At 42.5% G+C, this 25326-nt stretch overlaps 1 protein-coding gene across 6 annotated transcripts in view; it reads right to left on the reverse strand.

The window, feature by feature from the left end:
* Nucleotides 1–25326, reverse strand: part of SNX29 (sorting nexin 29) — a 375087-nt gene that overhangs the window by 38191 nt on the left and 311570 nt on the right. For 5 of the 6 annotated variants that reach the window (XM_085862380.1, XM_085862382.1, XM_085862379.1 and 2 more), the window contains one exon: nt 13285–13424. The exons of the other annotated variant lie outside the window; for it this stretch is intronic. In XM_085862380.1, coding sequence (XP_085718506.1) covers nt 13285–13424 — 140 coding nt within the window. The remainder of the gene's footprint in view (nt 1–13284; nt 13425–25326) is intronic. 6 annotated transcript variants of the gene reach the window in all.

A 25326-nucleotide genomic window follows, 5' to 3' on the forward strand; every position in this document is an offset into this window, starting at 1 on the left:
AGAAAGTTTAAACAACATTTTGGTCATGTTGAAATCTGAGTAAGAATAATTCGAAATTTTCAAAATGTTTCAGTTCTCCGATTTTAAACGAAGGTTAAAACCAAAGAATTTGCAGCGAAGCGGAAGTGATTGTTTTTTTTTCTACCATTATATATATATATATATATATATATATATATATATATATATATATATATATATATATATATATATATGCAGCAAGGTTGGCTGATGAAGATTGGTCATAGAATGTCCTACAGGTCTGCACACACGCCTCTAAGCTATCTAGTCTGGGTTTGAATCCTGAGTCAACGAAAAACGAGCGTGCGTGTGTGTGTGTGTGTGTGTGTGTGTGTGTGTGTGTGTGTGTGTGTGTGTAGACACTCGATGGAAGCTTCACCTTCATTAAATACAACAGGTGTTTTTGTTGTTGTATATGTGGAATTTTGCAGAGCAACCTATCTTATTGCTTCCAACAATTGTTTTTATTTATTCCTGTGCAGCCTGTGGATGCTTGGCTGCATTATTTTCTGGGGGCACGGCTGAGCCGCTGATACAATGCCCCCTGTTACCAGCATGCTGCTACTCAGTTCGCCAACCTGGGATGGATGACAGGCTGAGTCAACCCACCTGGTGTTAATTCAATTGTTGACAGGGGCTTGAACTCAAGACCCTAAGATCTTAAGCTGGCCACCCTAACCATCAAGCCAACACCAGGAGGAGGAGAGGAGATTGGGACTATACTCTGTACAGAGCGTTGGTGCAGCTTCAGCAGTCTCCTTGGCTATTGGGCACACTCCTGGACGGGTCGCCACTCCGACACAGTATACCAGCATGCTGGTACTCATTTTGCCGACCTCGGAAGGATGACAGTCCGAGTTAACCCCACCTGGTATTGATTCAATAGCTGAGCGGGATTTGAACTCAGGACCCTTGGATCCAAAGCCCACCACCCGAACCATCAAGCCAACACCAGGCATAACACCAGGCATAACACCAGGCTTACGCTTACAACAATGATTGAGGAAGATTGCTCAATTCTAACTGTTCATCCTTCTCTCTGTAGTTTCCAGCAAGTGTCATATTTTCATTCGTGTTTGATCAGTTTGCTGACGCCATTTTAACAGAAGTCATGTTATTGGCTTTGAAGATGTTTTTTGGGGGAAAATAAATTTGACACTTTCTCGTGATAGGTTGAAAGCTTTCTTACAAGTGAACGACAATCAAACACAATCCGACCAATCTTAAGATCCGATGCATTTTCATTCACATTGTTGACTGCTGATGTGTGGGAAAGGGGTGCTCGGAATGGTAAATTCCAAACGAGGTCTTCTATCCCAGAAATGTAAGAAATAAAAGAAGGCCACTCGCCGGGTGATGAAACAGGCAGTGATGGCCTTTAGAAAGCCCGGTTTGTGAGGGCTAATTACCTCGTGTGGAAATTCCATTGCAATTTCACCACGGCGCTGTCGTCGGTTGTCAAAGCCACAACACCTGTGCACCATTTCTCCCGCTCGTGCAAAAAGCGAACTTGTGTCTTTCCTTGATTCAGTGCCATGATGGCCGAATGCAACAAAATGACACAGAATTCAAACATTGATAGGGAGGAAGCAAAATGCTCCACACTGCTTGCGCTTGCAGCCTGTGATACCAGCTGTCACTATGGAGACAGTTTCTATGGCTACACACCACAGACGCTCAAAGGGCAGAACAATGCCTACCGGGGTAAGCCCCAATTCTCTTGATGTAGAAATGTGTTTTTTTTTAAACATCACAAGTCCATCATACATTTTACGTATGACATCATACATTCAGTGGCGAGTTGTGCAATGCCATTTCAATGATGTGCAATCACAAAGGGTACATCGTGCGTAGATAATGAGACAATAGCACATGGAAAAGATGTGTGCAGTTTTCCCTCCTTCCAAATTTCCAGTTTTTCCTTCCCAAGAGTTTGTTTCTGTATCCATCTTGTCCACCCCACGCATCCTCCGCTACCCCTATTCTCCCTCCGCCCCCATCCCTTATTTGTCCAAGTCTCCCATAAATTTGTCCCTCAACCCTGCTGTTGTGTTTTTCGTCTCTGTTTCTGCTGTTCCTTTTGTTCTGTTGTGTCCTCATCCATTCAGTGTTCTTGCTATTCCATGAACCTCAAGACTCTGTATACAAAAAAAAAAAAAAACAACAAACCTTTTATGAAAAAAAGTCCTGCTGTTTCGCTAAAAGGAATGGTGAATGAAAAGTAGAGGCATTCCGAAAGGACTACAAACAGCAGGGAGTGTGAATGAAAGGAAAAATAAAAGGAGAAAATGGACATGGGGTTGGGAGGGGGAGGGGGGTTGGGTTGGGGGAGAAATAAATGAATGAAAAGCAGCCGATAATGAGTACAAGACAGGAGGTAGTGACCAATCCGACTACGAGAGGTAAGGTATCATGAAGAACAAGATATCATGCAGAACAACATGTATTCTGAGGGACAACATATGACGAGGAACAAGGTACCACAAGGAACAAGGTAGCCTGATGTGCAAACTCCAGCAATGGACCACTATGGTACCACGATATTGAGGAACATGGTACCATGAAAGAAACAGGATTGCAAACAAGGAAAAAAAAAATGAAATCTGAGAAAATGGAAAAGCATGCTAGTCACGATAAGCACCGGAAAGGTACCTCGGTTGTAGCATGTCGACTTTGGAGCTGTCTGGTTTACGGAAGAATTCAATCTTGCAGAAAGTTAAACTTCATTATTGTGGAGCACGCAGCCCTTTGTAGTTTTGGATTTGAACCTCAGTGAACCATTAGAATCGAGGGAAAATTGACATGAACTAGCGGAGATCCCATCCTTACAGAACGGGTTAATTCCCCCAAAAATTGATGTATTTTAATGCGACTTGTAATGCCACCGCCACATCTCCTTCCCCCACTGTGAGCGGCAATGTGCCACATACATTTACATAGAGAGAATTGGGGTCCTCCGCCCACCTTGAACCCCTGGTTTATAAATAAATGACAAACACACAAACACACAAACAGACGATTCTCAAATTATCGAAGGATGATTATGACGTGAGAATACAGGTTATGAGGAAACAGGGATCAAACACCACTATCGATAAAAAAAATTCATGCAAATTCCACAAGCTGAGCTCATTAGAACATCTTAAATGCACAACACGGACAGGAAGAACGCCCAATAGGTATGCATCCTCCATTGCCAGTGAAGACAAAGTCTATTGGCGCTCACCTAAGTACCAAGATGTGACAAGTAAAGGGTTCAAACCATTTCGATAATTGGTCAAGAAAAGCTGGCTTGCTTCGTCATTTGGAAATAAATGCATAAATATTGGAGCAGTTGGAACAATACTTTATGATCAAAAGAGGAGTTGAAGTAGAGGGAAAGGGAGAGAGGGAGAAAGAAAGACATGCGAACATACACGCACGCACACACCTAACTTCAGCATTTGGACTCCTCTGGTTGGAGATGCCTCTGATGGAGATTTCTTTGGAAATTTAGACTTCGAGCATGACGTGATAAAATACACTTATTTTTCTGTTCGAGGTCTATGAAGCCCCACGGGACCGCAGCAATAAGCTGTCTCCAAGATCAGCAGTCTTGGAACGAGTCAAGGGTTTGGCAGCACTGTGTTCAACCAATCCCAAAATACATAATCTAAGGAACCTGCAATTGCTATGTTTTGGATCACCGGTGTAGTTGCGTCAGGATGATCCGATACGTCAGCTATTTCCCACCAGTAGATAGCCCACAGGAATTTATCCTGGAATAAAATTGGGTCGTGTCTGAAGAAATGTTTAATTGAAGCGGTTCATCAGCAAAGTGTGAAATCACTGTGTGTGGAAAACAATGAAAGTTTGAAAAGCCTTGGCGTCGAGCACTTGGAGAGACCAGAAATCTACTTCTGATTCAAAAAACAGCGTGTGAAGATCCAAGCCATTGTGCGCTTGAAGACTCCAACCTGAAGGTTGATATCTATGGAGAGGTAGGATCGGCTCGTGGTAAAAAAAGATGAAGATGGAACAGAACACCTGGTGTTATTAAATAACATTCAGCACAATATCACATGATGTTTCATGTTGTCTTGTTTCAACCCTGATGCAAGAGCATCTTGTGCTCAAGAACAAGCTACGGCTGCTGTAAACATCAACCCCCACTCTCCGGAAACATGACAATGTAATGGCTGGTAAGGCTGGTGCATACTGCAGGGTGCAAGAGAGAAAAGTGGGACAAATACACCGTGGATCCGAATTAATAGTGTGGGAATCGAGCCGAGTGGCGGCGAGGGGGTGATCGCTTGACTGTGTGAAGGGGGAGGAAAGGGGTGGAGGCGGGTGGAGTAGCCTATAGCTGTGTGACAACGATGTCCTGGGAATTAGTGGAAGGAACGAAAAGGTGAGATGGAGGCAAAATGGACAGATACGAAGACAATGATGGATCTGAGAGCAACTATGAAGAAAGACTGACAGCCCATTCGAAAAGCATCGAGCAGGAAGCGATAAGAGCGTGCTTCGGTGGTTCTCGGGACGAGTTTGAAATGCACCGTGTGCACTTTCACAGTTTTGTAATTTCCACCACTCATGACCTGCCATGATCAACAGAAATAAGTAGGTGGCAGGAATACATTAAGGCAGGCCTGCTCATCACACGTACGTGCTGTTCGCAATGTGCGCTCACATGAACAACAGACAGAATGTGGGTGGGGGGAATAAATAAATGAATAAAAAAAACCCCCCAAAAAGCAGGCCATCAACTTAATTAAACAATGTCTCACCAACCTCCTGAGTCTGCCTGCCATCTTGGTGATGGTGGCACAGAAGCTTTCCTTCTGCAATGGATGTGGCTGAATTTACACAATAAGATGACTTAAATCACCTTCCCATGAGGTTGTTTTTTGTGCGTGTGTAGCTGCAAGTCATGTAGAATTTAATATGGAGACGACGGTATTCCCGTTACCACTCAAATCCAAGAAGCCAAGAAAAGCACTTTATTATTTTTTTTTTTTTGCAACATGGTCATAAAATGATGATCGATCCCTGATGTACGATTTGGCCATTTTACGAGCGTAGGAATTGTGGTTCCTTCCATCCAGACGAACGTGACAAAATCTGGCTCATAATTAAGACACCAGGATCCCTCGACACCGATGAGGCACACCGACCGAGTCTTCTTCTCAAAGAGAAATGCCAAGCATGTCCAAACTGAGCAACGCCGTTCCAGGATAGCTGTTTGTTGACAACAGGTGACATCAATGCCATCACTTCTGTTTTCTCAATATCTTTGGATGATGCAGTGCTTTAATAAGCTCAAAAGTTATTCTTCTGCAACAAAACTTCTGCAGCAAGAGTTCAGGAACAACAATTATGACAACTGCCCTGACATAAACCAATTAAAAGGCCTCGCTTTGTGTGGGTTGTGAAAAACAGATTTTCCCGAAAAATAAATAAATAAAGGAAAAAAAACACACATTGCCCGAAAGCACTTGGGTGTACATATGTGTTAGGAAAAGCCGAAAGCAGTCGCTGGTTGAAATAATTCTTAAAAATCAATGTCAATCAGATTTTGGATGTCATCTTGCACAATTAAATTGTGCAGTCATCATCCTTTAAAATGAGGCACTATACCCTTAATTTGGTGGGTAGGGGGTGGATGACATCAGCCTGGTGTTGGCGCAGTGGTTAGGGCAGGGGCTTGGGATCCAAAAGGTCCTGAGTTCAAGCCCCGTTGGGCCACTGAATTAATACACTAGGGGGTTGACTCAGCCTGTCATCCTTCCGAGGTCGGCGAAATGAGTACCAGTGTACTGGGTCGGTGTATACCCCGGTTAAAATAGGTGTACCATATCCCTGTGTCGTAAGAGGCGACCAGGGTTGCGTCAGGAAGGGCACCCGGCGTAAAACATGTGTCAAATCACTATGCGGATCATACGGATGATCCGCTGTGGCGACCCCGAACGGGAGCAGCCGAAAGAAGAAGAAGAAGAAGGGGTGGATGACATCATACTTGGGGGTTTGACATCATTGATGGGGGGACATTTTCCCTAAATAACAGCAAGGATCGATCAATGTGTGAAAATGTTTTAACACTGGAACTTTTTTTTCGTGGAAAGTACAGGGAAGGAGTGGGACACATCGTATTTCCTTTACGAACCCGAATACGAGGGAAGGGAATAAGTGTCGACCGCAATGAATGGGCCAGACCAAGTGAGGGCAGGCAGATTGCTTCACACTGACAGTTGTTAATTAGCCAGCTGGGTTATTACCAACGTTCCAACAGTGACACGGCAATGCTCTTGAGACTGGCTTCACTTCCTGAAGTTTGGAGTCCAACTCCATAATACTCTTGCCTTCAGCTGGATTACGAACGCACAGCTTCCACGATCACAGACCACTTGCACATGAGGTGCTGAATGTAAGATAAACTGGAGCGAAGTCGATGGCACGCCATCACAAATTCCCGCACTTCCCACCGAAAGAAAAGTTTAAAAGACGGCGAAGAGTTCCGCCAGGAATGACCCAATATCAAATTTTGAGATTAAAAAAATATCTTCTGTTTTGACCCCTTTGAGACCCCAGGGGCATGAACCGGGGGTCAGATCCAAAAAGATGTTCGCTATTTCATGCGTCCTCCAATGTTGAGTGCGTGTACAAAGTTTTATTTTAAAAAAAAAAATGTTCAAAAATGTGCCCGTAATTGTATTTTTTGGTATTTGACCTTTTCACCCCGCACCATGGCCCTGCCCAATATTATGTTCTCAAGCAAATGTCTTGTAAAAGTAGCATATTGAACACGATGTGAGAGAAATGTCATGTAAATGTATCGGTAATGTCTCCGAGCAGAACCTCCAGATGAGAACGTGGACCGACGCGGTGTATGTTTGACTAAAATCGGGATTGCCAAGACTGGTGATGTGCGGATTTCAATCTTTCGTTATTAGGTGGCACCGCGTATGACATGCTTGGGAAGTGGACATACGAAATCATGCAAGAGTGTTTGGTACCATTTACAGTTACGAATGCCCGGAGGTGAATGAATGCAAGTTTGGTTTAAATACAAGTTGCCAGTCCCTGGTATGGAATGTAATCTTTTTTTTTGAAGTTTGAAACAAGCCATTATTCTACAACATTGGCCTTCTTCGCCAATGCGTCCTTGGCAGATGATTGGGGCATCTCTGGAAAGTTAGATGAATGACGTGTCTCATGAATAGTACTTTGCATCCAATTAAGATCAAGTTTGTGTTCCTTCAAAATGAACATAAAGCCAAGCCACTGTTGTTTGCGAAGTGTTGAAGAGGAAAGATTATGGTGGTGACTGGTGGTGTGTTTGGGGTGGTTTTTCAATGACTGTATGACCTCTAAACGTGCTACACCATATGGCGGCCAAAGTCCGGGCTGCAAGCCAATCGGGAACTGTCTTTCCTTGTAAAAGGCAAACGAATAGCTTGGAAACGTTGATTTTAAAAATAAATAAATAAAAAGCAGTGAAAACCGACCCGTGTTTTATACCTTCCTTGATTTTTACATTGATCTCACCTCATAGTGGAGCTTTTCAAATAAATCACATGTCGGACAAGGACATCAGTTCAGATGAGACCGCCAAACAGGCCACCGACATTTATAGAGTAACAAATATAATTTTATAGGAACGACACGACTACTAATTATTATTTAATGGAAAAAATGATTCCCACATTCCTGTGGGGTCGGCTGGGGTGAGGGGTGGATGGGGGGAATTTTTCATTCAAGTCTTTAACGGAAGAGCTCATTGTCAGGCTTGCCATTGAACTGAAGATGATTCGCAGAGTAACTTGTAACTCGTTCAGAGTGCCGAGGGTAGCTCATCTAATCTCTGCCAAAGACACTGTGGGATTTAACGAGGGTATAAAACAATATCATGGTTTGGGATTGGGGATGATCTGAGATGGTGGTGAACAGCAGTCTTGAAGACCCGCAGGGAAGAATGAGAATGTAGAAGTTGGTTCCACAGGTGGGGAAAAACAGAAACAAATGAGTCGAGGTGGGCAATGATCCTGGATTTAGGTCGTTTCACCGGATGGGGGGTTTCTGGTGGACCGTGTGAGTTGTGCAGAAACATTGGGGTGGGGAAGCACGCAAAGAGCAGATGGTGCAAGACCAGAAAGGGGGCGATAGAAGACAAAGAGATCACCGATCTGTGTGCGATGGAAAGTGATCGGTCCATATACTCAGCTTCATTACGGGAGATTCCAATAATCTTAAAGGTCTTGCTTTGAGCATCAAGTTTTTGAGCTTTCCATAGCATCAAGTTGAGCGATATGTGAGGTAGGGACGCCAGCCCAGAGCAGAGAGCAGTACTCCATCAAGCTGCAGATGAAGGTCTTGTAGGTGGACAGGAGAGTATAGGTGTGCCAAAGTCAAAGACTGGCTTTGAATGCCAACTTTGAAATGTGGTTTGCCCAAGAAAGATCACGGCTGAGAGTAAGACCCAGGAGTCTAATTAGACCCAGAACTTCCTCAAGAGGATTGTTAAATAAGCTGATATGGGGGTTTGCCAGATGGTCCTTCCGGGGTGAGATAGTCAGAGTGTGAAATTTGTCAGGATTGAAAGACATATCCCAAGTGTTTGACCAGCTTGTGATTTTGTCAAGGTCTGACGAGAGGGAAGAGGCTGCACCATGCTTGTCTGAAGGACGAGGGATGTCACGGCATCGGGTGGAGTCATCAGCAAATAGATCAAGAGGATTTTCCAGAGAATCAGAGATCATTGATGAAGATGAGGAACAACAACACTGGGCCCAACACTCTGTCTTGGGGCATTCCTGCCTTGACAGGGAGAGAAGATGAAAGGATTCTGTTGAGAGCTACTGTTATACTATTGCACCATCATACGGAACTTCGAATATTCAGTATGATAATGCAACAAACTTTTGGTTCGAAATGAGCAATAAATCCGCTAAATTTTGCTGGACTCGAGCCAGAATCAGGCCGAGTCCTCAAGTCCTCACTGCCCAAGTCCGAGTCCAAGTCCTGAAAGTAGCGTCCAAGTCCGAGTCCGAGTCCCTACAAAAATGTACTCCGGTCCTACATCACTGTGCCAGACTGCATCAAAAGCACAACATATGTCCAAAGAGAAACAATCTGCTCCAAACTGCTCCTAAAAAAAACAAAAAAACACAGCAGCTCATGACACTTTTCAGCCATTTGGAAAATTAGCCAAGCTAATCTTAAAACTATGTTGAGAATATAGCTCGCTACTAAAAATTTTTAACTTTAAACTTAATTTTTTTTTTTCATAACCATAACTTACACAGGGGCTACCGATATACAAGCACAATGCATATAGTAAAATAAACTATGGTTAATGCAATGCTTCAAAAAGGGAATCTGACAATTTCATTTTGGATGAAAAATGTCCTTGCCAACAGTGAAGAGTCATTCACAAGCTGCTCTGGCCAGCAAATCTGTGTTGCACTTCGTGAACACATTCTTCGTCGTTGGTGAATGTTGACGACAATTCAGCTTTAAAATTTCAGACGATGGACAAATTTTGTTCTTGTGGAGGTAGCTGAGTCGGATCATGGGATGAGTTGTGGTTACCAGAAGGTAATGTTCTTCTTCCCATAACTAGCCGAACCGGCAATGTAGACGACTAAGAACTACCCAAGTTCCTCCATAGCTGTAGACATTCACAAGTAATACAAAGATGAAAATCCTAATGCCACATGCCTCCCTCAGCTGCCGGACCGGTTCATCGCTTATTGGCGAATAATCAGCGACAACATAGACAGAAACTCACACCCCTGAGGCTCTCAAGCATGTACCACATGCAATGTCAAGAGCAGTCAAAATATAAAAGAAAGAAAAGACCTAATCAAGTCTCTCGCCCATAATTGGAGGGAATAACCAATCAGCTTTCACCCAATCAATTATCCCCAGCTGCAGCTAGGATTTCTGTAATCCATCTCCCACTCTTGCAGCAAAAGAAAGCTGCATAAACCAACTCAGAAAAGCTGAATAAGCCATTTGCTGTTCCCACAAGGTAAACCCTTTGCTGTTTCAAACCCAACCTGGGTTCCTCCACAGCCACAGACATTCACAAGTAATGCATACCTGAGAATCCCAATGCTACACACCCCAATCAGCAGCTGGAGCAGTTTCAACGCTTATTGGTGAATCGTCAGTGACAGCATAGACAAAAACGCACACGACTGAGGTTCTCAAACATGTGATGCGATGCCAAATAACATTAATCATTGAAATACAGGATCATAAGACCCAATCACATGTTTTCAAACGTGCCAACTCCATCTTTAAACACAACACCTTGGAAAAAACATTCACAATCAAATCATCACCATCACTTTGCCACAACAGCACAACCATAAAATACTTAACGAACCTCATTTCATGATCTATCCATCTGAACAAACCTTCCCGGCTCTGCTCCATAATATTATCAAGACTTCGTTCCGTTTACCACCCCACACTTAACCCTTTCAAAACAAATTTGATCAAACTCAGGACCCCTTCTACCCATGCTGTTACCTTGAACTTAACGCCGTACACCACTTAATTACAACTTGCTCTCAACTCGCACAATAGAAACAACTATTTAACATTTCATCTCCACTCGATCTCTCGGGAATTTGGTCAGAGTGGCCAGCCTCCTTCGGGCTGTGTGCCTCCAAGTGAGGAGGCTTGGGCTACTGAGGATGACAATGATGATGATGACGTATATGTATGTATGTGTATATATATATATATATATATATATATATATATATATATATATATATATATATATATATATATATTTCCTGAAAAAGAACTTCAATGCAAGAGGAGGCCATGAGACCCATCAAAGTCGACACTAGTATTGCCAACCTACAGTTGTTTGTCCGTGTTATATCCTACTTAAATGCTGAGTGTCAAGCAAAGAAGCAGCACATGCCATTTTAAAAGTCTTTGGTATGACTTGGTCGGGGTTAGAACCGCTGACCTCCCAGACTCAGAGTGGACATTCTAAGCATTATGCCACCAAGTCTGGTTTTGCATTACACAAGAAAAAAAAAAAACAGAGTTCATAGAACACCTTACCCCATACGGTCTTGAGAAAAAGGGACATGGGAATGGTCTTTTAAACTCTTGGTTTGTGTCGTGTTTCCGAGCACGATCTATATTTCCGAGTCGCCATTTTATGTGAATCTCCATATTCCCCAACACAGAGCACGAGAGGCAAATTTGATTGGTCGAGAGACATCAAATGGCGTAATATTGTGTCCAAGTACTGCGAAACGGAAGGTTTTTCAGAGTGTAAATCGGGCGATTTGTGTTCTTCAGTGTTCAAGTATCTATCTATAATTACAGCAATGTATGTTGTGTGTGTGTGTGTGTGTGTGTGTGTGTGTGTGTGTGTGTGTGTGTGTGTGTGTGTGTGTGTGTGTGTGTCTGTGACCACTCTTTCTCGACAACCACTGGTCCGATCTAATTAAAACTTGCCAGGTATATTGCTGGGGACCTGAAGATGTGCCTTTTCAAGGTTTGATATTAATTGAACAAGTGCTTCCCAAGTTATAGCCATTTATTTACCAACCAATGACAGGACACGTTGCTGCGTAGGCGTGGCCGATGGGGAAGAGAACCTCAGCCGTGTTCCCCAAATTACGGGTTACAACGTACGGACTTCCGGATAGTGATGACTTGGTGTATTCCAATAATTTCTCGATTTCTTATGCGCATTTATAGATAAACACAATGCCCCAATCCAGTCGTTGTTTACGAGAGGGAAGGAACAGGTTATGTGGTTGTTTGAAAGTTTTTTTGGGGGATTTTTTTTTTTATTGCACGTACGTTTTTTTCTTTCTCTTTTTTGAATCTTCTCTTCTCTTTGTGTTTTTCCTTGCGATGACATTGCGAAAAGGTGAAATATGTTGGCGCTAATTGAATAATTGGCCATTAAAACTACATTGCGAATAATCGTAACTGCGATATGCGAACTTCCGGACAGTGAGGACTTAACTTAAGGTGGCTGGCTTGGGACCTTAGGGTCACGAGTTTGAGTTCCTGTTTCACCGTTGAATTAACACAAGGTGAGGTCGACTCAGCCTGTCATCCTTCTGAGGTCGGCAAAATGAGTTCCAGTGCACTGGGGTAATAACCATTCGGGGTAACCTGCGTCGGAGTGGCGACCCGTCCAGGACTGAACTCCTTGCCAATGAAACTGCCTCAGCAGCCCTATGTGCCTTTACAGCACAAAATAAACGGTATTGTTATTATTATATCACGTAACATTAGTTCTTTGTGACTGTTGTTTATGTCCTTTATGACGTCCCTAAAACAGTAAGTTTTCTGTTTGGAATGATTTTTAATTTTGCATGACTGTCATACAGGCAGACAGAGTAAAAATATTATCTCACTCCTCAGCCCATGCGTAATTGGGGTGAGATTCCATACATTTTACCAAATTCAGAGCCAAAGTACTGCTAAACTGTAGGTTAATGTACCGATTCATGTTACACAGTGTTCAAAATATGAAATTAAATTGAAATCAAGTAGTTCCTTGATCATAAACTGATGTCTGTAGACAGAGACAAAGTGAACCAATTGCTTAACCACACTTTTTGCTTTGCGCATGCAGAGTAAAAAGGTAGCTTAGATTGCGGCAGATATACATATGGCTGACAAAAGTACCTCGACACTGCAAAAAAACTTACCATTAAATAAAAGTAACTTTTTGCTGTATAAGCCAGTGAAAAAAGCAGCTTACTACGGTAGCATTGCTTCCCCTCCAACCTCCAGAAATTGCTTTGAGTTATCTCATCATTACATCACCGGTTTGGAACCACAAGTCACAAATGGAATTCGGATATAGTGCTCTAAATTGGCTGCAAATATTGTTCAATGCAAAAAGAGAACCACGTAGGTTCAGTGATAAAAACAAATAACATCTTGCTTTTTGATTTGTGATTTGTGTGAAAACAAGTGCAACAACAATGTACAATGGAGAGTATGCCTATTTCCCTGCATTGTGGAGGGCTGAGAGAGGAGGCAAGACGAGGACATTTGGAGAGATTACTGCACTTTGACATGGATCATAAGGATATTTCAGCAGACATGTATCAACAAGGGACTTGGAATTTAAACCTGGGATCTCAACACCCCGAGTTTATCTGCACAGATGGGAGCGGCAAACAGGTCAAAACCTTTGTTGGGACTCGAGGGTGCTGTGATTGTGAGAAGTGTTCACGTTGTGAGGGCTGGGCGAAACATCAGCCTAGGAGCATGACTCACACAAAGAAGGGTAGAATTTGTACAAGAGCTGCCTTGGACGGGGTGGCAGCAAAATCCGGCGATGCCTGCAGCAGCTTGTTGCACACCAGCCGCAGATATTCTTGAAGGCCACGTCGCCTGAATTCAACAAACTGCAAATTCTGCAGGTACAAGACAAACAGTCAGCGGATAGCTCCAGCAGTTGCCCTCGATTGACACCTGAATATGTTGCGCTGAACTGTTACACATCAAAATATCCAGCTGCTCGGCAAGGCATGATTGCATTTTTGCTGGCAAAGTTGTCATGTAATGTGGCGTGTTGACTGTGCTAAATGACTTGTCATGCTAAGCCTCACAGCCCGGAGTTAAAGGTCCCGTCGAACTGTTCCGTGAGTAACACACAAACCCACCAACTGAACCGATGAGTACAAGCAAAATATAACTCACAGCGCTCTCGCAGTATTATTACGTTTCTGCTGCAGCAAAGATAGAAGCATTTACAATTCATAATCACATCTTAAACACGGATTACATTTTTCTAATTCCAATGCCACAATAAACCTTGCGACTTTAGAATCCATAAACTTTTTCACTCGGGTATTTCCACCTTGGCCCATCCAGGGCAAACGGCAGAGGCTAATGATCTAATTTCCAGTCGATGAGGTTAGGTTTGTGACGACATGCGCCCCTGCCTGTCCCATCTCAAACGAAGAGGATTTAATTTGTTAGTAAACAGAGGCCAAAAGAGATTTCTGGATCGAGTCGGAAAAGCTCCTCGAGTGTTAGATCATTGTCACTGAGGTCCTAGCTCTGCCGAGCTGGATTATGGACACCTTTTGGTGCTTTCCTTGTATTTCCAACCTTCCATAAAAGTCAGTATGTTATATGTGCAAAAGTCAAGTGTACTAACTCCAGGACTGGCTTTTCCTTTTGTGCAATTCGACAGAATTTGAAATATGGTGAAGCCAGTCGTGCTGAAACTAGTGATACAAATACACTTTCATGCACAGAAAAAGTGACAAGAGTGCAGAACGACATGATAATTTAACATATAGAGTAAGGTATCTATTATAATACAACGGAACATACTGCATCACAAAGAAGTGGCAAAAGACGACGCTTTGCAATCTCTTTGATAGATATCCCTTCACAAACGAGCGTCCTTACCTACCAGGCACAGAAACTGCTGATGCTCTGCCCGGGACACTGCGTCGACGAGATAAGATTTTAATTTAGATCTACACCTCTTCAAGAAGTTCCAGGCACCTGTCTCAAAAAAAGGTTGTGGAACTGAGAACAAAAGGCTTCACAGTGTTGTTCTTTTGGCAATCGATGCACGTGTCGGAAGAGCAGTTCACCATCGAAATTTTGTCGAACATAACATTTGTATAATCAGCAACCCAGGAGGCTGGGATGCATTTGGCCACACTGTTCCAAATTGTTTTCCCATCAAGGGGAATTGGTGAGATGCAAACACGCCGTATCAGAACGGCACCGCTCGTGGCATTCTCAGAAAGCGTGCACCCAGAACAGATTTGCGACAGATGAACACTTAGCTTGTTCAGCTGGTAACCTAACAAGCTCAACTAGCCCTTTGCAAGCCTTTGAAAACCCAAAGCTGATAATAGATAAAGAAAAAGTAATAAATAACAAATTGCACAAGAGAAAGTTTCGCAAATAGAACAAGTTTCGCATTGCACAAAAGAAATGAAGCTCTGAAACCAATTCGGTTTTTGCTCCAGATTCGGCCTGTTTTACCAGCAGTCTCAAAGCTCCATTAGTCACGGATGAAAGCAGCCTAATGATGCAGCTGCAGGAGTCATACCTCAAAATTGCCATTTCATCACAATGTGATAATGGTGTTTGTGAGGGTCACAAAGAGACAAAATGTTCTGAAGTTGGATGGCCTGTGTGCCCTAATGGCTCAAACACTTTCCACAGAAGTGAGTGCAATTATTTATATTTTAACTCAGCTCGGCAGACTGCAGCTTCTTGTATGCCTAAGATTTGTGTCATGCTGAAAAACTTCGAGCAATATGGTTACTGTCAGGTCAGGTCAGGTATGGGAGCATGCGCCAGAGCAGCGCGTCGCTGCATCCACTTTCTGCCAGTACTCCAGGGGCCTCCGTCTGGCCATCCCCCCCAGGCAGATGCCAGGCCCATCCCCATCTCCTTGGGATTCTGATCAACCTGCTGCAATGAGGCACGTGGTTGGCCCATTGGCCTCCTCAACTCACGAGGCTCCCTCGCTGAGAGAATCTAGTGAGCAGGATCAGCGTCAGGAAAAAGAGCTACATGTCCATACAGCCGCAACTAACGCTCACGGACTATGCAGGTAACAAATCTCATCCGAGTCTCTCTCAGCAACCGCTCGTTGGACACAAAATCCGACCAGCGATAGCCAAGGATTCCCCAAAGAGATCTCGTACCAAGGGAATGAAGTCTCCATCCCAGATCCCTGGTGAGAGTCCAAGTCTCACATCCGTAGAGCAAGAATGGAAGCACCAAGGACCTGAAGACTCAGACTTTCATCCTTCTGCACAGGTACCGACAGTGCCACACCCCATGATCCAGTGAATCCATGACTCCCCAGGCCTGACCCAGGTTTCATGTATTTTCCAGGTGATACCCAGGTGATACCATTTCATGTACCTGTCTGGCCATTTTTGGAACTCATGCAGTGAAGTTGCTGAAAAAACACACAATCAAACACTGTACACATCAAAACTTTATGCCTATTGACCAATATTCGCCATATTTATTTGAGCAAATTCTGTAAATCTCTAGTCTACAATTTTTTTTGAATGTTTACTTTGACGAGTCATTTATTTTGCATATTCTGCACAAGGGTAAGGAGAAAGAAATTCTAATTCACATGTATGACACTGAGTATAAGGGCATTTCCAAAAAAGGTGAAGCTTGCAGTGAAATGTCTTAAACAATGAACTATCAACTACCAGACAAAAGAACTACAAGCAAATGACTATGAGCAAAGACGTATGAGAAAGACTGTTGAGCAAAAGCCAACAAAATGCGATCGACATATATGTCACATGAGAAATTGGGATATGAGAAATTTTTACTACAGTCACCACCGAAGGTGAAGGAGGTGATGTTTTCACCCCTTTCTGTCTGTTTGTGTACAGGATATCTCAAAATTTTGTGGACAGGTTCGTTGTGTGACAAGGAAGAATTGTTTCAATTTTGTTGAGGATCCGGATCCGGATCCGACTGCTATAATTTTTATAGTGATTCTTCACCATTGAGAGATCGGGCCAAAAACGATATATAGCACGATATCTCAAAAAGTTGTAGACGGATTCGGATGAAACTTGGTGGACAGGTTGGTGTGTGTGTGTGTGTGTGTGTGTGTGTGTGTGTGTGTGTGTGTGTGTGTGTGTGTGTGTGTGTGTGTGTGTGTGTGTGACCATGATGAATCGATTAGATTTTGGTGAAGATCCGAATCCGGATCCGACTACTGGAATTTTTTTTAAGTGATTCTTCACCATTGAGAGATATGTCTCAAAAACAATACATAGCACAATATCTCAAAAATCTATTGGGCCAGATATGTTCTCATAGATAAGGCATTACGGGGCTGAGGTATGTACTCTACCGAGTTCCCTTCTAGTATTTTAAATATGTTCATGGGTGTCTCGGCTTTCACTGCAATATCAATAGTGTTCCAAAGATTCGGAGCATAAAATCTCATTGTCTTCATGGAGTATGATGTGCGAGTGTAGTGCAAGAACAAACTGTTGCAGGATCTGGGATGAGAAGTGTGCATGTTGTGTATGAAGGTGAAGTAAGAGGAAAAATTGCAGACATGAAGAATATGGTTCTACCGATACATGAATATCCGTGTGAAATTTGTTAATATTGTAACGGTCGCACGGGTTTTCACAGACTGGGCGTTCACTAGGCGTGAAGGGGGAGAGCATTCCCGCTTCTGCCCTCAATTTGCAAACACACCGGAAGTAAAACATGACCGGCAGTAACAAATCCGCCAACAGTGATTAGCAGAGAGGAAGCTTTGCTGGCAACTTCCTTCACTACTGATGGTGCTTTCAATGAGCCAATTCCCAATTTCCTGTGTACGGGTTTATTCCAATTAATTATGGACTCGGAGCCCCTGTATTCCAAAATATCCACAAAACAGGTTCTCATTCACAAGTGGGATTTATTAACAGAGCATGAGAGAGGGGAGAAAGAAGAACAATCTGACTACGCATGCGGTGAAACCAGGTAGGAACAAATAAATTAAAATAAAAACACGTGCCGACGATTCCTCAACTTAATCACTCATGCAGGAAGCACTTGAGACTCATCGGGAGAGGACAAGACAGACTAGATAAATGAATCTGAGCCATGGTGTGAGGCTTCGTTCCACTCTCGGGATGGCTGGTCTCGCACCGTGTACGTTACATGCTGCAGGGTCACTGCACTAATCCAGGAACGAGGGGGACGACAAATTCCGAGGGCAGTACATCAGGTGCCCAGTGGCGATGCAAATCCTGAAGCTCTCCATGCCAGCAGCAAAAAACACAATCAAACGAGGCCAGTACCAAAAAAAACAGCAGCTTCCTACACCAGCCCCAGTACGTGCTCTTATTAGTTCCCATGGGATGTATCAGAGCCCACACGGAGCATGTATATTGGTGGACATGGCCAGCAGGCGACTTTGTTGGCTTGCACTGATTGGGGGGGTGTGTCAGTAACTCTCCGATCATGCACGGTCCATAGACCTTAAGTGTGATTGAAAATCACTAGGCTCTCACAGTCTCAGCTCGAAGTGACCTTTTATACAGTTCTGGTACATTTTCAGTGGGCACTTTTCCACAATCACTTGCATAAACGTACATGAGGACAGATTAACATCGGGGAACATTGCATAATGTAAGGAAGGGGGGAAGATGGGGGCTTTGACACAAACACTTGGGCAGGGGAGGACAATAGCTTCTGAACACGTACTGTCCTCGACACTATCCCTTTAATTATAGCAATTACAACACACTTACGCTAACATACACTATGGAATAACTATTTTAAACTATGCCCTATTTCACCCCGTCGGCCAGATCCATAACAATAATCAAGCATGGTTCACAAAGCTATGGAAGATGAAATTTCAAGGACTTTCCCAGGACAAAAGTAGCTTTTCAGGACTTTTAATGCACGTGTTTTATGTACAAGTGTTATTGGATTTTTCAACGTCACTTGTATTAGAATTTCTGAAAAATTCAATCCTCCAAGCCCCAGCGCTTTTTGATGGAATAATCAACATAGATGAATGGTTGGATTCGATTCGGGAAGAGAGAAAAGAAATATAAACGAAATACAACTGAAGTATAAATACCTCTACGGAAGCCAAAATAATTCCATAATACGGGAGTTGGACCGGTCATTTGGAATTACACATGACACCATGGTTTGGTGCTTGGCACCTCTCGCGTGACTCGTATGTCGGCTTCCCCCCCCCCCCCCCCAATTTCCTGATATTAAATGTCTTCTCACAGATCCTGCACCTGACCTTATGAGCCGACTTCTTCACGAGCCAATCCCAGTCGTCAACGTGACTCAGCCACGAGGAATTAAAATCACAAAGCTTTGACATTCTTCGTATTCTCCTCCTCCTCCCTTTGTAATCGACTGAGCATGCAACGCCAGGAATGAAATTAAATTTTTTTTTTAAGTTACATGCAGAGTTTGAATCCAAATTTCAAAAACAGATGCACAGAAATTATTTTACATGCACCAAATAAGCCATAATTTGTTTCATATAATAGACTGTGCGTGTTTTTTGTTGTTGTTGTTGTGCAGCCAGTTTTACTCACCGGATGTTTAATCACCAAATTGAAATGTTCATCACAAAACATTCGGTATTCGTATTCAGGAGACGCAAAATGACAACCGCTACAGGACCTGATGTCACCAGTGTGACCACTCCTTGGCTTTTTTCACAAGATCTTGGCTATTCGTTGTTCACCTTGACGTCTTGGTTTTCTATAGGTTTTCTTGGCGTATAGGTTTTCCATTATCATCGCTTTTCCGAAACCTTGTGAATTCTTGGCTTTTTTCATTGGCTCACCTTGGCATTTATGAAAATGAGGAGTGCTCACACTGGATGTCATCACTGCTAGGTCACATGGTTCAGCAGGGATTCCATAAACGTGCAAAAAATGTCGGTCAAAATCTACGTGATAATTTTGAGGCCACTGCATACGAGGTAAATTTCACTTATTTTAACATGTTTGTCATGTATGCAACATCTAAACTGCACCGGCGGGATACTTAAAACAACCAGAAACACGAGGCAGATTTCCGGGTTGATGCCAGTCCTGATCGATGATGTCGCGTTTTCGTATGGGTGATTTTGTACGTCATACATGTCACCGTTAAACATATTTTAAACTCAAATGAAATCCACATGTTTTCATCATGAGTAATTTTCAACTTGTGACCTTGTTAATAAACTGAATACATACAACATGTCACACCTCATGCAAGATTATCATTTCCTTCCGCAAGGTACGAGTCCGATTAGCCTTGGTAAAATGGCCAATTAAATGAAAAGTCCTCAGTCTCTCCAGTGCAAGGTGACTGTAAAATCTTGAGTTAAAAATACAACAAGCACCATCTAGCATGGTGAGTAATTAGGGATGTGGTGGCTCTGGAAGGGGAATAAAGTGTCTGTTTAATTATCAGTGATTAGGCACATTCTCGCATCGATCAGAATGGTAAATAAGGAACATATCAGAATGGTAAATAAGGTCACATCATTGGCGTTTTGTTTTATGTGCACACAGGGTATGCAGTTAGGAATACCGAGCCTGGTGTTGGCGTAGTGGTTAGGGCAGTGGCTTGGGATCCAAAAGGTCCTGAGTTCAAGCCCCGTTGGGCCACTGAATTAATACACCAGGGGGTTGACTCAGCCTGTCATCCTTCCGAGGTCTGCGAAATGAGTACCAGTGTACTGAGCCGGTGTATACCCCGGTTAAAATAGGTGTACCATATCCCTGTGTTGTAAGAGGCGACCAGGGTTGCGTCAGGAAGGGCATCCGGCGTAAAATATGTGCCAAATCACGATGCGGATCATACGGATGATCCGCTGTGGCGACCCCTAACGGGAGCAGCCAGAAGAAGAAGAAGAAGAAGAAGAAGAAGAAGAAGAAGAAGAAGAAGAAGAAGAAGAAGAAGAAGAAGAAGAAGAAGAAGAAGAAGAAGAAGAAGAAGAAGAAGAAGAAGAAGAAGAAGAAGAAGAAGAAGAAGAAGAAGAAGAAGAAGAAGAAGAAGAAGAAGAAGAAGAAGAAGAAGAAGAAGAAGAAGAAGAAGAAGAAGAAGAAGAAGAAGAAGAAGAAGAAGAAGAAGAAGAAGAAGAAGAAGAAGAAGAAGAAGAAGAAGAAGAAGAAGAAGAAGAAGAAGAAGAAGAAGAAGAAGAGGAGGAGGAGGAGGAGGAGGGTATGCAGTTAGGAAGTTCTACGTGCACCGTCAAAAATCCAGGTGCAATTGTGCATGTATGCACCACCCATGATTTTGAACCCTGTAAGGAACTATTTCCTGCTTCATTGGGAGTTTACATAGACACCTGCATAGCTTATGCATGACATATGGGAAACCTTTTCAGCTCGGCTTTGGTAAATCCCTGCGGGAAGTTAAAATTTGCAATAAAAAATTCTGAACGGGGGCGCCGCAAATTATTTATATTTGGCAATTTTCTCGATTTTCCAGGAGTTTCAAGGACTTGGACAGGACTTACCCAGTGCGACCACTCCTCATTTTCATAAATGCCAAGGTGAGCCAATGAAAAAAGCCAAGAATTCACAAGGTTTCGGAAAAGCAATGATAATAGAAAACCTATAGAAAACCAAGATGCCAAGGTGAACAACGAATAGCCAAGATCTTGTGAAAAAAGCCAAGGAGTGGTCACACCAGACTTACCAGCAATAAAAAATGCTCCACTCATTTTCCAGGACTTTCAAGGACTGTGCAACAAGGAGTTTGAAGGATTGTGTGAACCAAGTCAAGGGATAGAGTGCTCGCTCAAGTGAAAAGAGGTGTGGTGTGGTGTCGAGGATGCGAGAGGGTAAAAATCCTCAAGGCTCTTTGGTGAGTAACAATGAGTGAATGAAGCTTATTGTTGCTGGTGTGTGTGCCCATGCAATATTACAATAAATGAGAGGAGGTAAAACTAGAGTATTAAAAATGGAAATTAAAGTGATTGAGGGCAGAAATGAATGCAATCGAGATAAAACAACCATTCAAAGAAATATAGTTTTTGTGATGTAGGAAATGTGGTCAGACGAGGTGAGTTTATCAATGATGACACCTCAACATATTATAAATTTCAATAAGGTTTGTGCTGTTCAGAGATTCGTTTGAATTGAAAAATAGCACATACTTGGTTTTATGGTTCAAAGAAAGTTTGTTGGCTTTGAACCAGGAGGTTCCTATTAGCCTACCTTATGACTAAGGAAACACAATTTGAAGTGGAGTATGTAATCATGGTATCATCTGCAAATAATGCAAATTGTAAAAGGGAAGAAGAAGGATGTATATCATTAACATACAGTAGAAAAAGGAGAGGACCAAGGATAGGGCCCTGTGGAACACCATGTCGAATGGCTTTCCAGCAGGAATCACAGTTATGAACAGTCGTAAATTGTTGACGGTTAAGCCCGTCACACCTTGACGATTTAGCCAGCGTATGGCAACATATCAAAATTTATCTAAAACGCTTGCGTACGCTGAACAATTTTTTTTTCAGTTTTGGACGTATAATAGTGCATTCATAACGAGTTGGACGTATGCATAACGTATTAGTAATGTACACAGAACGTTTCGATAACTTATAGATAACTTATACCAACGAATGCTTAGTGTGTTGTCGGCGTTCACAACGTATGCCCAACGATAGTCTAACTTATGCATAGCGCACGGCAGAGTATCGCCGACAATCACGTGGCGTAGCCTATTAAAAGGCTGCCACTCGACGATTCAAATCATAACCGCACTCGACATCGAAGTGTCAACATCACCGTCATGCCGAAGAAAACTTCGAAGAACTCCTCGTTACGGAGTTCCACCATGAGCTAGTCATACATGCCAAACTGCCGTCACCTCCCGATCCATGGTCTCACCCAGTTCCTTCTCCTCCGTTCACCTCTTCTTCTCCTGGCTCTATTGGCACGCAACTAGTACAGTGTCAAATCGATGATGTCATGTTGATGTTGGAGGACAGCTAGTAGGTATTCTCATCTCAGCCTTGCCGGATCCTCCATCTCTCGGATGACATGGACACCTGATGATGACTGCTCACCATGGAGTCTGGAACACTGACGGGTTCCTCCTGTGAAGCCCATTTTTATATACCAATTCCCCTAAACGCTGCCAATATGCCATTATACAGTTGCTGTAAGTTAGAAACACGTTCAGTAAGTTCTGTGGTCATCCAGAAGACGTCAAATCGTCTACACACGTCAATGTGCATTTGAGATACATTACAAATAGGTTCAAAGCATGTTACTCATAGGTTAGAAATAAGTTTTCGGGTACGCTAGACATTACCTCGACGTATTTCGAATTATGAGTAACTTACAAGTAACGTGTGTCGACGTGTGTCAACGATCGCATAACGTGCCTACAATTTATGGCCAGCGTATGCGGAATGTGTGAGTCATACGCCGAGCACGTCGACAAATTTTGTGCATGCACAAAATTTGTCGACGAGCTCGGCGTACTAAGACTTATGCCAGCGTGCTTCAGCGTGCTCTTAACGTATACAAAACTTACCCATAACGTATTCGACGTGTGCCAGCGTATTCACCAAATTTTTCATACGTCGGTATACGCTGGCTAAAATGTCAAGGTGTGACAGCAGCTTTACCGACATCAGAAGCGAACCAATGCAGAGTTAGCTTCTTATCTCACCTGGAGAGTTCAGAGAACACGATATCCTACGCAGTGTTCAAGTATACACTTCAATTTTAATAAAATAATGATTTTAAAGATCGTTTTGAAAAATCTAGACGTTTACTTACAGAGCCATATTGGCAGAGTCTTCTTCACTCTGACAGTGTCCCTCTCACATGCCATGCCCTCTAATGTAATATATCGATATACAGCATGGTTCTTGGAAGTATTACAAAGGCGATTTGTGATCTACAGAGTTGAAGTGCATAATTCAATTCAAATAAAGGTATAAAAGGTGTATAAATAAATAAATTATGGGTTTTACCACCGTTTTACCCAGAGACTAACATCACCCTATCTAACACGTGACATTATTACATTAGTTATTTGTGTCTGTTGTTTGTGTCCTTTGTAACGTCCTTAAAACAGTAAGTTTCCTGATTTTCAATTTTGTTTGACTGCCAGGCAGGCAAAGTAAAATAATATCTCACTCCTCTCTGCACATGCACAATCAGGACAAATTCAGAGCCAATGTATGGTAAAATGGCAAATTTTTCTCCCTATTCATGTTCTTATTCGTGTTTAAAATTTTATTTTTGTATACAGTCAGGGCTTGTGGAAGAGCTAGAACACGGAATGGATCAAGACGCAACAGGCCAAAAGGAACAGCAGAAATAGCAGATGGAAACACCAACAGTGGAGATGAAGGACAAAGTAGAGGGAGACTTGACCAAACAATGGGTGTGGGGAGGAATGGGGTGGACAGGATGGATACAAAATGGAAGTTTTTCTTGCATTAAATGATCACTTTGCACTGCAAACTTTGTTTAAAGACTTTCTGTATAGGCTACTGTTAATAACAACGCTGACATGTTTTGTTCAACTTTGTGATTATCCTCAGGTCATATGTTAATGCACTGTGAAACTAGTGTCAGGATCTGGGTCTTCACCAAAATCGAACCATTTTTTCCTTGTCACACACCCAACCTGTCCACCAAATTATGTCCGAATCTGTTCACAAATTTTTGAGATATTTTGCTCACAGACAAACAGACAGGAGTGAAAACAGAACCTCCATCTACCTTGGCTGATGGAGGTTACAAATCGATTTGATGTATTTATACGTTTTAAAATGTATCTTATTTGTTATCATGCGCATCTTCTGGTTGAATTTTGGGCTTTGCCAATGTGCGGAGCTTTTGATACACAGCACGGGAAGCAGCCGCCGCAAACGGGAGACAGACTAACACACAAACAGACCCATGGTTCGCATTATGTAATATATTTGGATATCTAGGGTTGATTTAGTTGGGGGTTGATAAGGGTTTTAATGACCACAGGGAAATGAAAGTCAGAGATTATTTTTGAAATCGAGACAAAGACATTATAAGCAGTCAGCTCGTCCAGATTGGTAAACCTAACTATGGTCAGATGATTCAATTTTGGAAATAAAATAATTGAGTGTTTTACTGCTGATCTCTGTGAGGATGCAATTTTTTTTTTGTCTACAGACTGGTTCATTGGAAAAATATGGAGTGATCTGAAAAAGAGGTATGTAATTGGTAATGTTGACGTATATTATGACAGCAATAATATTTTGATCATTATTAGTAAATATATCACAAGTTCGCGTGGAAGTATGTGGGGCGATACGAGTTGCTTTGTCGATAAGGAGATGATAGCCATAAGCAAAGAAAGTGTTTTAAACAAAGACATCCTTGAGCTGAACAGAAATGAGTAAATTCAGGATCAAATCACCCATTACAGAAGAGCATTTCTTCTATTAGATATCGCATTAAGGCAGGAGTCGAGTGATGTCATAAAAATGATAAGTGGAGTACCATGCGTTCTGTAGATGTTACCTACAATACAATTACAAGCAAGAGCCAACTTAATTTAAATAAAAATTAGAAGCTCCAATTTCAATAAAAGCTCTAGTCATTGGAAGATTGCATGAGATCATTTGTGATGGTATATATACTTGTGTGCTTGCCCGAGCTGGGAGAATTATCGTTTCTGTTTGAGAAGGCTCTGAAACAACAAGTCCATTCCTCAGCAATGACAGCTCTTATCTGTAGCTATCGCCAAGTTTTAGGGAAAAGCATTAATCAAAAATCCATGTAAAAATGGATGACGTGTCCAGCTGCGTCCTCT

This window comes from Eptatretus burgeri, chromosome 17 (assembly GCF_056783735.1).
Source record: "Eptatretus burgeri isolate ZD-2024b chromosome 17, Ebu_testis_v1, whole genome shotgun sequence".
Classification (NCBI taxonomy): domain Eukaryota; kingdom Metazoa; phylum Chordata; class Myxini; order Myxiniformes; family Myxinidae; genus Eptatretus; species Eptatretus burgeri.